This window comes from Rhea pennata, chromosome 15 (assembly GCF_028389875.1).
Source record: "Rhea pennata isolate bPtePen1 chromosome 15, bPtePen1.pri, whole genome shotgun sequence".
In the NCBI taxonomy this organism is placed as follows: Eukaryota; Metazoa; Chordata; class Aves; order Rheiformes; family Rheidae; genus Rhea; species Rhea pennata.
In genome coordinates this window covers 16,710,000-16,727,281 of record NC_084677.1, presented here as the reverse complement: position 1 = coordinate 16,727,281, position 17,282 = coordinate 16,710,000, and the positions used below count along the sequence as shown (strand labels likewise).

At 53.0% G+C, this 17,282-nt stretch overlaps 1 protein-coding gene across 1 annotated transcript; it reads right to left on the bottom strand.

Moving 5' to 3' along the window:
- Window positions 1-6,225: 6,225 nt before the first annotated feature.
- DRG2 (developmentally regulated GTP binding protein 2) lies at window positions 6,226-16,499 on the bottom strand. Its single transcript, XM_062588307.1, has 13 exons — window positions 16,394-16,499; window positions 14,491-14,651; window positions 13,952-14,041; window positions 12,708-12,768; window positions 11,653-11,743; window positions 11,133-11,205; window positions 10,896-10,986; window positions 10,548-10,645; window positions 9,828-9,904; window positions 9,279-9,367; window positions 8,220-8,278; window positions 7,732-7,785; window positions 6,226-7,644 (listed from the first exon to the last, which is right to left on the bottom strand). The coding sequence occupies exons 1-13, from the start codon at window positions 16,455-16,457 to the stop codon at window positions 7,558-7,560; spliced, it is 1,095 nt and encodes a 364-aa protein (XP_062444291.1). The 5' UTR covers window positions 16,458-16,499; the 3' UTR covers window positions 6,226-7,557.
- Between the last annotated feature and the right edge of the window lie 783 nt (window positions 16,500-17,282).

Sequence of the window (17,282 nt, the reverse complement as noted above, 5' to 3'; positions counted from 1 at the left end):
TGCTCTCTCGCCTGGGAAACCAGCCTTTTCCTCTTAACTTGGAGGAGGACGAAGCGCAAACTCCGTTTGACACCACAAAACCAGACCGAGGCACCAAGAGAGACAAGACAATTTTGCGGTCCCCAGGCACACGCCACCCCACGGCACTGGGACTGCAGCCAAGGGGAGAGCCGCGGAGGAGGAGTCTGACGCCACTAACCTGGAGCGGGACCAAGTCACCCGGCCCCACCGGGAAGGAGTGATAAGGAATGAGCTGGCCTGGCTCCCGCAGGCTGCATGGGTGACACGCAGCGGCGGGTGTTGCATGTGGGTGCACTGTAGAGCCTGTGTAGGGCCGACGCTGTAAGGGATGCGGGCATACACGTAGGGCACCACATGTGTCTGCACGTGGCTGTCGAGCGGGTCTGCACGTGCCACACACGTGTGCCCCACGGCGGTGCCAGCAGCGTGTCCGCACGCGCACGTGCCCAGCAGCAGGGTGACCACATCAAATGTTAACAGCAGGGTGACCGACCGCATCAAATGTTAATGTCAGGCCTGGATTCCCATGGCTGCAAATTCATGAAAGTTTAAGCAGCGGCAATGAGAATTTGCTGCCCATTTACAGGGGCTGGTGGTGAGCAGAAGGCATCTGCTTGACCCCCTCATGGGAATATTTCAGGAGACCCATGGGAGGAGGAGGAGGAGGCAAGACCTGTGAAGGCAGCAACGCAAACCCAACAGCCAGCAGCATCCTCTGTACCAAAGCCCATCAGCCAGAGCACCCCGGACTGGGAGAGCCCCTCATGGAGGGAGGCCTGAGCGGCGTGGCTGGCATCAGCACCTCACTGCACCCGAGTCGTTCCATGGAGGGGAACCACTGCACAGCCAGGCCCCCTCCCTCGCCAAGCTTCTGCCCCTGCCCAAGCTCTGCTGAGCTTGGAGGTTTTGCCAGGGAAGCTGTTAGCAGCAAGCAAGGGTTCCCACCACCTGGGGTGGTGGGAAGCTCCTCTAAGTTCCTACCTCCATCCCACCACCTGGCATTGTCCCTACCTCCATCCAGCTGTCCTGTATGGTCCATACCTTCATTCCGCTGCCCTGCATGGAGCCAGAAAGCCAGGGGCAGCTGGGGAGCCCAGGAGGGAAGGACAGGGAAGGGCCTTGCAGGGCCTGGCAGTGCTCTCTGTGCCCTGCGGCGCTGGCAGGGCTGCCCCCGCCGTTGCCATGGCCATGCTGGTGAGCGCCGCTCTGCCTGCCGGCGATAAGGACTTTCCAAGAGGAAAGATGGAGATAGGGAGAGCAAGAGAGGGCGAGGCAGAGCTCACAGCCTGGCCCCCACCCAGCTGGCTTAGCGCCATGCAGGCACTGCCCTCTCCTCAGCCCCCCTGCTGCCCCCCACCTCCTCAGGACCCTCTGCCTCCCCAGGGCAGCCAATCTCCTGTCCTACACCCACGGGTGCAGCGCCCAGCGCCTGCCTTTGCCACAGTCGCCCCAGCAGAGCGGGCAAAGGGGGTGCATGTGCCGGGGTGCCTGGGGACAGCGGCAGGGCAGGAGCTGCTCAGGGTCGTGGGCGACGCTGGCTGCCGCAGCAGGCACCCTGGGAAGCCGGGACACGTCGCCTCAGCTCTGCAGGCCACAAAACCCGAGCTGCACAGTGCCCATGCTGCGCGGCTGTTTCCGGGGTCCTGGGCACGGCCGCATCCGGTGGAGGGACCGGGGCAGGCTGCCAGCCCAGAGCAGCCTGGCTGGGTGCAACCCCCGCAGCAGCAAAGGCTCCCTGGGGTGGCGATGGGGCATCCCGGGGCATCCCGGGGCATCCGTCAACAGCGTGAACCCACGGGGCCAAGCCAGGAACACCCTGCCCTGGTGCCCGGGAGCCCTCGCCCCCTCGCCCCAGGGATACAGCCAGAGGCTGAGCACGGAAATCGGACAGACAAGGCGATGCCGGAGTGCAGAGACGAGGGAGACTTTGGCCACTAGGTTTTTGCTTCGCCCGCCCCAGCGCTGCATGGCGCGACGCAACGCGCGGCTGCCCACGCACCGTACCTTTTGGCTGCTGGCATCAGCGAGGCCGAGCTCCCCGGGGAGCTGCGCGGCGCCGGCGGCGGCTCCGCCGTCTCCAGCAGCGCTGCGGTTACCCGCCAGCCCCGTGTCCGCTTACAACCTGTGTCCTGTTACAGCGGGAACGCGCCGGCCCCGCGGGAGCTGTGCGCACCGGCACCCGCCCAGCGAGCCGGCCGGCCGCCGCTCCAGCTGCGGGCGCCTTCAGACGCGGGATGTCTCGGGGCTGACGGAGCAGCGGGAGATGTGCCACCCCCGCCCCTCCCGTGGCTTTGTGTTGCTCGCACCCACTTCCGACAGCTACGCGCACGCAGAGCCGCTGTCGCAGCTCTCACCTCTCCAGCCGCCCGCTCCTGGCACGCCGTGGGGCAGATCGGCCTCTTCCAGCATCGGGCTCTGCCCCAAACGGAGCCAGGGAAGCAGCAGGACCGGCGGCAGCAGGGCGACGCACGCTGCCCGCAGGCACAGCCGTTCCCTGCCCGCCAGCCGCCATTTGACAGTGAAACCTGCCCGCCAGGGAAGCGTTATCCAGGGGAGAGGGCTCGGAACAGATGCTGCGGAGCAGAGACTGGCTGGGAGCGATGCGTCCCGGGATTAGCACTAAACCATCTGGCACGCGCTCGCAAACGCTGCCTCGCGGCCCCGGCCAGGCCCCGGCGCCGTCTGGGAGCAGGTTGCAGCTGCAGACCATCATCATCCCGGCCACAGAGCTGAGCCCAGGGGGCCCTGCGGATCTCAGCGGCGTCAGCCGCCGGGCCAGGGAGGTCTCCTGGGGTAAAACATCTGCAAGGTAACAGGAATTTGGGGAAGGGGTGACAGGAGACACGGGGCAGATGCTCATGGGGGACGGATGGGGTCTTTAGGGAGGAGGGTGAGGAGCTCTGCTTTGAAGGGCGGCAGAAATGCAGCGGCTGCGGGGAAGGCGCGTTTGAAGGTGAGATGGAGAGGTTAAAGATTGTGAGGAGACAGGAAGGGGCAGAGGCGACCACGTGCCCCGACGCAGAGGAGCCGAGCCCTGCGCTGCCCCGCTGTGTCGGTGGCAGGCTTCCTCCCGCGGGCAGCATCTTGCACAAGGTCTCTCCTCGGCACCTTGGCCAAGCCGCCGCGGCCTCCACAAGCCCAGGGAACACGCCGCCTGGCTCACGGACCCCCGGCCCTTCCCCTAGGGCAGCCTCGCTTGCCCGCATGGCGCTCGTCTGGCTCGGCACTGCCCGCAGCCCCCGGCTTAGCCGGAGTCACGCTCTCGGCCTCACTGTCCTCCGGGGCCCATCACTCCTCCGGCACCCGCAGGACCACATTTGCTGCGCGGCAGCTGCCGGCTGCTGCTGCCCAATACATATTTGATGACTGCTATTATTCTTATCTCCACTCGTGAGCGGAGAGACGAGAGCTAACCGTCCCCGTGCAGAGCTAGGGAAGGCCGGGGCTGGAGCGGCAGCCAGCTCTGTCCCGCTCCCTCCCTCCCCGGGGACGCAGCTGGATGGTCCCACAGCCCCTTCCCTCCCGGGGCGTAGATCAGCATCACCTCTCAAGGGCACGCAAACAGCTGGTGTACGGCCTCGACACACACCTCCCTCCCAGCCAAAGCAGGGTTAGGAAGAGAAATCACGAGGACACGGGGCCACGCACAAATGTCCCCCTTCGAAGGAGGGCAGGACCGGACGGGCTCCCCAGACCAAGCACAGAGAAGGGATCTAGATGGAGGCATCAGCCCCCTCACCTCGCCACTACCGGTGCCCTCGCTACCTCGGGGTGAGTAGGGGGCACTTCCCCGCTGCTGCCTTCAGCCTGAGAGCGGCAGGTTAAAGAGCATTCAAAAGCCACATCCTTCCCCCAGCACCGGGTTCCTCCTTCACGGGGCTGGGACCGTCAGCCGGGAGCGAGCGCTGCCGGGACCGGGTCCGCGGCCCTTCACGCTGCAGGCGCTGGGAAAATCTCGGCTTCCTGCTCCTCTCCCCCCGAGGGGCGAGCCCCAGCTCGGCCTCCCCCCAGCGATCGCGAACCGCATCCCTGCAGTAATGCGGTGGGTATTTATTATGCTGATTCCTCAGAAAGTGAAGGCTTAACTGCAAATTACAATCAATAGCCCCAATCCCCAAGGGGCGGGTTCATCATTTAGCAGGCCCAACCAGAGGAATTCAAAACTATTTGCCAGCCATAAATCCTGCTTTCCCCAGCCTCCCGAGCCAGCGCTGCACAGCGCGTGATGTCTGGTCGGGGGTGACCCTTGTCAGCATTTGAAACAATTAAGCTGTCACTGCGGATCGTGACTCTTATATATAGCCCTGAGCAGCACTTTAAGATGTCAGCGTGATGGGGTGAGGGAAGCTGGCTGAGGCAAGCCCGCAGCGGTAACCGTCTCTCATTGAATTAAATGAATGTATTTGGAGTCAGAGTCTCTTTTTATTACCTTGCAAACGATTCCTGACTAAATTAAATTATAAGAGGAGTGTTCAGCCAATCAAACCTGCTTGATTGCCTGGAACAGGCATTTTAAACAGAGCACGCCTTGGGCCTTCGCTGTTTCCAGGACTAGATGGAGGGCAGCTGATGGACTGTGTCTAAGCCGATTCACTCCGCTTCACACCTGGAGTGCCACTCTGGAGCGACGCGCAGCTGCGCTCCGCAAACAAAGTGGGCCCAGGAACAGGGCAGGAATCAGGGCAGCCCTTTGGGAGGCGGGCGCAGCGCTAACGGAGCCAGAGCCAGCTGAGAGAACAGAGAAACGGCAGGGGCTGCAATGCAGAACAGCAGCCTGCAACCCAGCCAGGCTGCTGAGGGCTGCTCTGCCTCCCAGGAAACTCCTGTCCAGCCAAGCCTTCCCTTCTGGGTCGAAAAAGGCAGCATCCTGCTTCTGGGGGGGCAAAGCTACAGCTCCTGCCTCCTAAAATCAGCTGCACCCCCTCCTCCTCGATGGGAGGAGGCACCTGCCTTTTCCCGGGAATGCTCAGTAAGGGTCTCTGACCACATCCTCCCTCGCTAGCTCTCACAGAGCTAACAAGGGGTCGGACCAATTCCCATCAGCCTCAGGAGGCAGCTCCAGGAGCTAAATCAGGCTCTGAAGCAATACTAACGCTGGAGCAGATTTTCCCCTCTCAGTACCTCACTTTCTCAGGATTCGGAGAGATCTTCAGGCAAACCTGCTCTTGCACTGAACTGCAGTGCTTGCAGCTTTTAGTGTCAGTGTGTAGAGCACTTAGGGAAACTGTCTGGAAGAATGAACACAGTGTGTAATTAAATGCATATATTTTCACACACAGCTATAAACTTCCCTGCAAAAAAAACCCACTACTCTTGCTTAAAAAAAAAAAAAAAAAAAAAAAAAGAGTTAGCTTCTTCTAATTTAAGTGTTTGTACTCCTTCCTCATACCAAGTTTAATCACATATCAGTCCATTCTGAACAGGATAAGAGAATGCCCAATTTCTTAAATGAAGACTAAGGCTAATTAGATGGAGGTTTTTAACAATGGCCGATTGGACTATACAATTTGAAATCTGAGCACACTGAGAGGTAGCTACTAACTGACCAAGAACATGTACTAGAACATAATACTTTGCATTTCAGATTCCCCCCATTCCACACACCACCTGGCTTGAGGACAAGGCACACTTAGCAATTCTGGCCATCCTGTCTGTTACGCTGGGCCATTGCAGGCTCCTCGGTTTGGAGTTTAGGGGAAAAAAATACATATATATCTCAAACCCAGGGACAAACTGAAACCAAAAGAACTCTTTGTGCAGGAAGCTCTGCCTGTGCAACCTTCACAGGAAATTTAAAGGGCAAGTCAATGTGCTGGAACGGCATCCCACCCAATTCACACAGAGAAGCTCCTGCTTTCTAAAGTCAGCTCAGGCATAATGCAGCTAATTTGGAGCTCATTCTCTGCTAGGCTCCACCACGGCCAGGATTTGCTCTTAATTCCAGCTGTGAACAAAGCCAGGAACAATGAAGGGAAACTACAAAGTCACCTTCTTAGCTTGGGTATTGTGTATGTTATCTGTATAGCTTCCATCACACCTCATGTAGATTCTTTCCAGCCTCAGAGCACTCTCTCAGCCACTTCACAACCTGTTTCACCCTACAGCCTCTTGCAATAGCATGTAGGATTCCTCAGTTGGCCAAGATAAAAAAGAGATTTAGAAAACACGCTGAACTATCTAACAACTGCAGGTAGACATGTACAATTCACATGAAATAGTAACTTTTATTTTCTCAAATAAAATATTCCTTCCATTTCCGCTTGATCAGTTTGGGAAGGGTGGGGAGGAACACAAAAGAGAGGGAAGGGGCCCTGCTTGGACAGGTCTGCTATCAGATTTGTCCTCACAGTTAAGCATCCACATCAGACTGAATCCTTTTTCAATGAAAGAAAATAAATGCTATTGGCAGCTCTTGATCCCAGAAGAAAAGAGCTGTTCTCTATCAGGCACTCTGAATTGGTAAGCATCAATATTCAATGAAAAAGCATGATTAGAAAAATCCCAAAATTCTGATGAAAAATATCCATACAAGCAACATTATTTAACAGGGCTGAAGTGGAACCCATGGCATGGGATGGTGCTTCAAGCTGAAAGAGCTATTACTAGAATTTAGGTGCATGACTGAGAAAGAAGCAGATCCCCAGCAATACTCCTGGGGACTAATGGGCAGGACAAGAGTAAAGTAGGAAACTCCCAAGATAATTTCTTGGACCAGCGATATGCCAGAAGTAAATTCTCACTGCAGCCTATGGCTCGTTGATCATACCCTGCCGCAGTTTGGCCAGGTCAATCATTCATTAGCAAGGTTTTGTTTCTGATCTCTCTCGGTAGTACCAGTTGGACCGGATGTCCTATAAACCTCACTACAGAGCTAACATGAGGCACGGAGTGCCAGGTTTTAATATAACTGAGGTGAGACCACTGTAAATTAGCTGAGGGTCATCTCAGATACACAGACTGAAGTCGCCCATAGCAAAAGTTGTAGAGGCAATATGTTCAGCAAGCAGGGGAGGGAGAACTTTGTTTCCATTTCAGATATTTCCATTTCAAATGCTTAAATTAAATGAATGGACATGCAGCAAAGCACCAGTACATTCCCTTAGTCCTGGTTTCCCTGTCCCAAAGCCCCGAGCCAGCTTTGCTCACATAAACCCATAAACTTCCCACTGGTTGAGCAAGCCACTGGTAGGTTAACAGGTGGACACACGTGCAAACCCTGCTAGGGGCAGGAGGTGGCTGGCTCTAGGAGCTATGTCCTGGAAGAATGGGCTCCTTTTTTTATTTAAGAGGCATTATCTCACTTGAAATGCTGCAAGATGGAAACCCATCTCCCCCATCCCCACCTGCAAGTAGAGTAGCCTCACTCCCTGCCTTTCTCTAAGGGAATGAGCTTCACAGAAGCTTTCTTGCTTTCTTGGCTGTGGATCATCTCCCTTTTTTCTTTTTTCTTCTTTGTTTTGTTTTGCTTTTATGTGGTCAGTTCCAATTTTAGTGATTAAGACAAGGCCAGGCACCAGCGAAGAGCAGCAAAGAGGGTTACTTCTTGACAATCTGAATGACATCTTCATGCTCCATCATATGAGTCAAGCCCACTCTTTGAGGACTGTATTTTGTGCTTGTCCCCTTTAAAGCAAAAGGGGCAGAAGGGTTAGGAGCAGACCTGCCAGAGGGGAATGAGGACAGGGATTTCACTGGCTGTTATGCACTTACCCACACCAAGGCATATTTGAACTGGCTGGCTAATGATCTGTGAATTCGATGGCACTGCAAGACAGACAGACAGATCATTAGACAGTTCAGTGACGCTACTTTGCAAACAACATGCTTAACACCCAGGAACTGGATCCATGTCAGAAATTACAACATGACTTTAGGAGCCAGCTAACAACACTTTAAAGAACATACAATAAAGAACAGGAATACAGGAATTACCAGTCACATAAACCCCCATTTACTACTTCCATGTGCTTTTTCATTGGCTTGCATTAAGTAACTTCTGCTATCTTTCATTTATTACAAACACAAGCAGCTAGGAAAGAAACCTGAGGCAGATGAAACCAGTCAAGGTAACAAGCAGAGAAGCCCAACAAAATACTGATATATCCCAACTTTTACAAAGCACAAATACATAATAGCAGACTCCCAAGAGGAACCTGCCTTCTGCTGCCAAGTAAATGTAAAAGATGCAAAGAAATTACCACATGCTCCACAGAGGCCCCTTTCCGTAGAATAATGGCATCTGTGAAGTCTGGTCTCTCTATGGAAAAGCAGAAGAGAGAGAGAAAAACAGCATTGGCTTTCCATCAAATCTGTTTTAACATGCCAACACCATCTCATATTGCTTTGTGCTTACTACTCCCAAATTCCTCCTCTTATTACACTGCCAGCAGCCTCCCAGACAGAACAGCTACCAGGTACTTGGAAGCATCAAACTGGTTCTGTAGATGCTCGAGTACCCACAAGTACAGTTACCCACGTCACACAGTAGACTGCCTCCTCACAGTTCACCTGCTCCAACTCCATTCCAAATACTTGTCTTAAATGATAAGCAAAAAAAGCCAGTCAAAACACACAGGCCTAAATTAAATAGAACCACTCTGGAGTTTTCTGTACACTCCCCAAGGTTTCACAGCTTAACAAGCTCACAGATAATTCCTTATTCTCCTCACATCCATCCAGTTCAGAGCCACAGCCATTCACAAGCAAAGGAGAAAGATCTTTGAAAAGGAACAAGTTATAGATGTGCCTTCACCACTGGGCAAAACTGCAAGAGAGCTGTAAAGCAAAAGGAGGGTCAAAGGCACTGCTGAGCCTCAGGAGCTCAGCATGGTTATCACTAGACCTCCCACAGAGGAAAAAAGAAACCTTTTCTGGGTAGCAATCACCTGAACAGTTCATTACAAAGCGCATATAATAGCTATTATAAGGGGGAAACCAAGAACTTGCAAATTTTATTTTCTTATGATACTACCACACAAAGCCTTAGGAAAATTCAACTTACAGTGTTGAGAGAGAGCAAGAGGGCTGTAATGGGATACATGCAAAGCTGGCTGAGATGGAACAAAAGCATCTCCCAAGAGTTAACACTGAAGACTGGTCAAGGAGAGTGTAATTGGAGCATCTCCAAGACAGAAGAGATCTCTGCAGAAGGATGCTCTGAAGAGAGCATCCACACACCTCTGATAGCCTGTGTGTGGTTGGTGGCCAGCAGCCCTTTGTGCCTTTTCAAATCCTCAGTTCAACTAATCCTCACTTACGTCCTCGTTTCTTAGTGTAGATGCAAGTAAGCGCGAGGTATTCCCAGAGCTTCTCCAGCAAGTAATCCAGATTCAGTTTCATGCCACAGCTGCAAAACACCACGAATATCTCAGTGTTTACTGCTGCTGTGACTCAGAGATCCAGAAGAGCAAGGTGAAACATCTTATTAAAGTGCTAGGAAACAAGGGGGGAAGTGTCTAATGAGGTCAGTAGAGGAAAAACACAAGGTGAAATAGAGCTTTCAGAACAGAAAGCAGCTTTGAAGCAGCAAAGCCCCAGTGAGATATAGCAGCACTTCTAAGGGAACAAGCTAGACTGGTTTATTCTGGTCTATAGACAGAGTGAGGCGGCCATGCAGTCTGCCTCTCCAGGGGAAGGCAGCCCTGAAAACACTGCAGAGCAGCCTGCTACTTCTCACCCCAGCAGCCAGAGGCGGCCCAGGGAGAAGTCCCTCCTTGGGGGAAAAGTTTGAGAAAGGGGTGTGAAATGAACAACCAAACTATCTGGGCCAGCGCATAAAACAGCGTGACAGCTACAAGTGTTCCTACCTGATTACAACACTGTGGGGTCTCCGAGCAAGACGATCCACCTCCTCCATAGATATCTGGTCAATCTTGTTATAAACCTAAGTCAAAGAAAAAACACATCATTCAGGAAGTCAATTCAGCAACACTACAAGGAAGTAAATTGTGTACACGCAATTGTAACAAGGCAGTTCTGGCATTTGGTACAGGAAAACAGATCACACCAAACAGAGGGAAGGCCAAGGTTTTTAGCAGAATAAACTGCTAGGATTCAGGAGCCTAAACATAGCATCGGGTCTTCTAAGGTTCTTCCTTTGCGATGACTTCTGAAATATTTTTCAGCATCTTGGATTTCATTATAAACCTAGTCACTATCAAACAGCATTGCTAAGTGAGTTCTGGCACATGGGATCATTCATGAAAAACATCAAATGCAGAACTTGCAGCAGTATCCTTGCCATGCAAGCAAACACCACGCCACCAACACACGCAGCTTGCTGCTGCTCCACAGAAACCAGCCACAAGAGGGCACAGGGAACGCACATACAGTACAGCTGCGCACACAAAGCTAGTAAAAACTCCCCGTTGAGTAGCGTTTTCTACTCTTTTAACCCTCAAATGCTACTGCTTTAGCATTCAGGAAGGCATAGAGTTTACTTCAGCAAAGAATGGTCTTGCTCAAGATCAGTCAGCACCAGGAGATGCTTGGTGCTGTATTAGACAGGCTATTTCTGAGATACTCACATAGAGGCATGGCATGTAGACCCTGTTGCCTACAATCACATCGATGAACTCGTCAGGAGAACAATCTTCCCTAAAGAGAACCTCAGCGTTGAAGATTTCTGAGGTGAATGTTGTCAAGGTCCAAATTCCAACACTTCTAAACACTGCTATGAGCCAACCACCTGAGCTTTCTTGGTGCTGCTTGGAGGACTGGGAAACATAACAAAGAAGGAAAAGACCCAGCCAGGCTTGTTCTTAATCCAGCAAGCACTAAAGAGTCACAGAAAGGCATAGCCCCACAGCAGATACCACTTGATTTGTGAGCTGCTGATCTGGAGCTCAGAGGTCTCCCCTTTCAGAAAAGGATACTATATTCATGGAGGATGAGCTGCACCAACTTTTCAGAGCACTGAGTCAATGTTACAGTCGAGTTGAAGGAGATGCCTCCACCCTTCTTCGGCTGCAGAAAGGTAATAAACCAAGATCAGTCTGCGAAATCCATAGCCACTCTTCAGTATGTCCAACATAAGGGCAGCATAAAACGATCTTGCTTTTGATTAGGCAGCCAGGTATAAACTGTGGCTGCAGCACCTCAGGAAATCTCACCTTGAAATAGATATTTGGCTTGTTCTTGTTCAGACGGATTCCTACTGATTCCAGTTCTTTCTCAAGTAGGGCTCTGCCGGGACAGTGTGCATTAGTACCTGTTACACTGAGCTCACTCAGATGTGATCCAGATATTTACTTTCTGACTATGATCTTTATCTGAGCATTGACACGGCATTCCCATAAACTTGCACAGCAACATACAACCACAGCTAATAAAGTCTGTGGTGGAAATCTAGCATGATATCCTCATCTCTCAACAACCATCCCACAGGAAGGATCTTTCAGCGGGGAAGCCTGAGCCAAGATTCCTAGAAAGCACTCTAAATGCTGTTCCCAGTGAGCCAGCATCCTTCTAATAGAGCACAATCTCCATCTCACGCTCAAGAACTTAAATACCTACTCCCGAACCTGCACAGCTCACACTGTTCAGAGAGCTGCTGTGTTCTCTGGGCATATTCGAACCTTTGACCCCGGTCCACCAACCGACAATCCCACGTGCCCAGAAGCACGTACTCACCTCTGCACTTCACCCTTTGTGGCATCCAGCATCATAATAACAACGTCTGCCGTCCTGGCCACAGCTATCACTTGCCGACCTCTGCCCTTCCCTGAAAAGGGAAAAGAGGGCTGCATATCAAGGTAGGAAAACAACTATGAGTCCTGCTACATACAAGGGACTCCTACCCCACACAGCTGCTTAGAAACAAGAAAAAAGATCCTGCAGTCCTGTACTGGCTGTAATCAACTGTTGGGGAATGTATGGGGAATACATCTGGCCCATTCATATTCTCCTAAATGTAGCACGAGCTCAAACAAATAGTCTTTGCTGCTGCTGCACCAATCATTACTCAGACTAGCAAGCAAAAAGCTTTCTGTATGGCTGCATGGGTTGAGATGACATCTCTGCCTGCAGGGCAGACATCCCCAGACATTTGCAATGATAGAATTCCAGTTGGTACAGACAGGTTACCCAGAAGAGTGATGTGGGCTGAGGGCCCCCATGCAAAGAAGCTACACCCTCTGGTCAAAAAAAGGAGTGTGTCCTTATTAACAAGGCCATACTCCTCCAAGATGAGACCATTAGGAAATTTTCCTAAGCTTCATAAAGCTTCTTTTGACAAAACCAGTCAATGAGGTGATGAAGCAGAGGGACAAAGCTAACATCTCTTCCCCAAATCAGGGGTCATGGGAGGACTGACAGGAACTCAGAAAATCAGTCAAGAGAAGTTACTGTTTAGCTGTAATTTTCCTCTCTGCCTCTCTAGCATCTTTCTTCAGATTTATTCCATACCAGAAAGCAGATGAGCAAGATAACGCTCATTCAGGAAGGTGAGAAGTGACTGGCTTGCTTTGGCTCCCACCTCCAGAAAAGCATCTTTCTGCTACATATACAGTCTTATGTGGGCTCAGGGATAAGAATCGTGCCTCACTTTCAAGATCAAGAACTCTGAAGTCTGGAAAGCCAATGCAGGAACTACTGGCCCAGCAAACGTGCTAACAGTACGTTTGCAACAGCCATTGGTGGGCTATTGAGAGTAAATCTGTAAGCTGCACAAACAGAGATCAGCCAACCTTGTGCTGCTCCTTCAATGATCCCAGGTAGATCCAAGAGCTGAATATTGGCTCCTTTGTACTGAAAAGGAAACAGAAAGATGAAAAGTTGAAAATCTTGTGCAGGACCTCTAAACTGCCTTGAAAGCTGTAACCAAGCACTCAGGTCCAAAGCCTGCAGATGGTGGAACTGAATGAATTTGACAGAGCAGGGTAGGTTTGCACAAAGCCCATGAATATATTTTGTTGAAACAATCTCCAGAGTATTTCTTACTTAACTCTGGGTCATACTGCAGTATGTTAGGTTCTGACCTCCTAAAGCGTCAGATGATTGTGGTTTGACAAAGCACCAGGGAACCAGCACAGCACAAAAGTAACATTTTCCTGAGTTGGTGAAATGGAAAAGAAGGAAAATAAACAAACACACAAAAAAAATCTAGTCTAACACATAAAGCATGGTAGCAAGCAATGCCACTGTCTCCTTCTGGCTGAATTAGAATTATTCAGCTATGCTGCAGCCCTACAGCACCAGGAAATAATGGGAGAGTTTTCTTCAGAGTTGCAGGGTCATCTGCTTTCAAGCTACTGCTCTGGTGAAGCCCTAAGTAACTGTTTTAGCTAGCAACTGGAGTTAGAGGTCCTTTTTGAATGTGTTACAATATTTGTATTCATTTTAATACCAATACGGTAGCTTTCATTAGTTAACTCTGCTTTTAATTCTGACCCAAAATTTCTCGTTACTCTTGGATGCTTCTCAGTTTGATGCCCTTTATCATTTGCTTTACTGATGGATGCGCAGAGCACCACTAATAAAACTCCTCAAGGACAGGAGTAGTTTATTTTCTTTCCAAATTGATTACAGTACAGATTGCCTCTTTTAAAGCTTCATTAAAAACAAATCTGTCAAGGTTTCCAGCCATCTGGTCAATGGCGCCAATAGTGGTTATAAAAAATTCAGTTGAGAATTGTCTTATTGCTCTGGTCAGTTTAACTGCAGTATCTGAAATCCCAGTCAGGCAGTCAATCTTGAAGAATTGTGTGGCCTACAGAAGTGCTAAATCAGCACTGCAGGTTGTAGAAGATCTGATACTGCAAACACTCAAGATCTCCTAAAGTTTAAAGTAGAAGTCTTTGGATATCACTTAGCTTCTTAATTTCTGCTTCCCAGTGGTAGCACAAGTGTAAGTGGAGCAAATAGACACATTTACAAATCTGAGTTTCTTGCCACAATTAGCTTCTGCTAAAGGGAGAAAAATCCTACTTACTTCTATGACTCCTGGGATACATGTCAGGGTTGTGAACTCGTAAGATGCAGCTTCACTGGCAGTTGAAGTCATTAAACTCAAAAACGTGGACTGAAATGCAAGATATCACCATCACTAGAGATACTCAAATAGCCCTGGCAAATGTTCAGCAAAATATGTAACTCAAGAAGTGTTTATCAGCGGTACTGAGAAGACATTGGTGGGCTTTTAAAAGCTTGGTTGTCGCTATTCTGGGCACAGTGATGAAAGCGGTAGCATGAGACAGCCAGGACTTTCATTGAATGAAAGACCATTTTCATCCTTTTCTTAGCAGCGCTGTGTCTGGACAAGGCCAAGTCTCAGTCCGTACCATAGTGCTCCACACACAAGACAGAGAGTTATTTTCCCTAGCTCTAACTTTCAGCTCTCAGTGCACAATAACTTTCTTTCCGCTCAGTCGAGGCAAGAAAGTGAAACAGGAAGAGACAAGCTGAAGCATTTGCAGTGATTGGTGACTAGAAAATATATGTGCTAGAGAATTAGCTCAAATACTCACTGACCTTACCCACAGAAGGAAAACCAATCAGTGCCACCCTGGCATCTCCAGATTTCATCACATCAAAGCCCTCTCCTTTAGCAGCAGAGGATTTGGAGGGTTCTAGTAACTGAGCTCTGTACTTTGCAAGCTTCGCCTTCAGCAGGCCGAGGTGGTACTCAGTAGCTGGAATAACACAAACGCAACAACTGGGTAACAGAGAGTTGCTGTCAATCCGCTTCTAGAACGAAGAGTCTTATTTAAAAAAATGGGTAGTCACTATTTCAGCTATTGCCATGCGCACTAGACTGCCCTCAGACATTCTATAAACTTGTGAAATATCGACCGTTGAAAGCAAACCTTCAAATAACTTGCAAAAAAAAAAAGATCAGGCTTGAGGGAAATTAACAGTTAAAAGTATTGCTGGGTAAAGGAGGAAACTAGAGGAAGAGCAGGTACAGGAGTGAACAGGAGTGAAAGGAGCCATTCAGGGAGCAGATGACCACCACGGGGGGAACGGTCACTCTGGGACAAACACTCCTTACGCCAAGGCACTCCTGCAATATCCGTCCCTGCAGAAATGGAACATCTTTTTCTCTGTTTTTGTCAGTTTTTAGAAACACCTTTAAGTCAGAGCTGATATACGAGAAAGTACATATGGACTTATTCCTAGCAGAAGACTTGAATTTACATCTAATTCGGAAAAAAAGGTAATAGGGAAGCAAAAGAAACCCAGGGGGTTACAGGATTCGCTATCTGCCCTGTTCCGCTATTCACGCCTCCAGAAGCAGCAAGGTGCTGCGGCAGAGGGCCGGGGCCTGGGCGCCAGCGCACGCGGGGTCCTCGCTGCAGCTCCCCGGGGAGCGAGGGCGCTCGCAGGGCTCCCGCTCAGCGCCTCCTCCAGGCCCGCGGCCTCCCCGCCCGCAGGGGTCAAGCCATCCACAGCGGGGGAAGCGAGGGGCTGCCCAAAGTGCCGCTGACCAGCCCCCCCCCCCCCCAGGCCTTCCCCGCGGATGCCCCCTCTGCCCCCAGTCACCCCCAGCCTCCTCGGCCTCCGGATCTGCTGCTCCCTGACACCCCAAACTCCCCTTCAGCCCTTGCGCCCGCAAACCCCACCTCAGCCTCCCAAACCACCCCACGCCGCACCCCAGCTCCCCCCATCTGCATCTCCCTATTCCCAGACCCACACCCCAGCCACCCCCTTGGCACCTCACACCTCTAGGCATCTCTTCTCCCCGTGCCTCAACCCAGCGCCCCCAGACTGCTCCCCCTGACCCACACCGCAGCCCCACAATCGCTCTTGCAGCACCTCACCTCCCCAGAGCCAGCCCCACACCTCAGCACCCTATACCTGATCCCAGGCCCCCAGCCCTTCCCCCACCCAACACCCCCTGGGCTTTACCCTGCATATTTCCATCTCTTCTCCCCATTGCCTCCCCCCAATAACATAGCCCCACAGCTGTTCCCTCAGCCCCTATATCCTATGCTAGCCCCTCATATTCCACCCCGTACCCAGCCCCCACCTCTCCCATACAGCCCCCCATACTCCACCCTGTACCCAGCCCCCACCTCCCCCATTCAGCCCCCGATATCCCACCCCACACCCAGCCCTCATCTCCCCCATTCAGCTCCCATACCCCACCCCATACCTAGCTCCCATCTCCCCCATTCTGCCCCCCATACCAGCCCCCCACCATCCTCCTCAGCCCCCCAAAACCCCAGCCCCTAACCATCCTCCTTAGCCCCCCATGCCCCTGCACCCAACCTCCCCCATTCAGCCCCCCCTACCGCAGCCCAGCCCCATTATATCCCACCCCCGCCAGCCCCTCGCACCCCCAGGCACCTCACCCCCCCACAGCCGCCCCACATCCCCCGCGCCCCCCTCCCCTCCCACCCCGCCGGCTCCCTCCGGCCGCCCGGCCCCAGACCTTTGTTCTTCTGCGTGCGGGCGATCTCCTTCTCGATCTCGGAGATCTTCTCCAGGATGCCCATGGCGGGCGGCGCGGCGCGGCCCGGCTCCCGGCCCCGCGCGCCGCCCCGCCGGAAGCGCCGCCGGCCGGTCCGCCCGCCTCACGCGTCCTTCCGCCGCGGGCGGGGCCGGCGCACCCGCCGCGCCGCTCCGGCCGCCCCGCGCCGCCCCGCGCCCCACGTTCCGGCCGCCGCCGCCCCCCGCCTTTGCCCTGCTCTGCACCCCCCCCCGCCCCGCATCCCCCCCGCCGCCCCCCGCCTTTGCCCTGCTCTGCACCCCCCGTCCTCCCATGCTTCCCCACCACATCCCCCCCCCCATCCCCTGCCCCACAACTCCCTTCCCCTCACCACCACCCCCTTTCCAGAGAGCCCTTCAGCACCCAGAGAAGCAGGGCCCAGGCCGCCGGGCCCCCCGCTGCCCCCGGCGAAGCTGCCTCCCCCTCGCCCCAGGAGGGGCATCGGGGTCGGACGGGGGAGGCAGCTCCCAGCCCAGGGGACACCCCACAACGCCGGGGGGCCTCGCTCCCGGGAGAGGCAGCAGCAGAAGAAGGCGCCCGCCGCTAACGCGGGCCACCGCTTTCCTCTACGTATAGTCAGCGAACACCTCCGGGGAGGCAGCGCCGCGAGCAACCGGCAGCCGCTCCCCGGGACGGGAAACGCGCTCGGCCAGGCCGGGCCCAGCCAGCCCCACGGCGGGGCGGGAGCCGGGGCGGCCGGGCTGGGCCGGCCTGCCCCCCGCACACCCCCTGCGCCGGTGCGGGCTCCCGCCGGCACTGCCTCGCCACGAGGGCCAGGAGGGAGCAGGACAGCGGGAGCTGCCTGCACGGAAAGCGCTGGAGCCATAGCGCA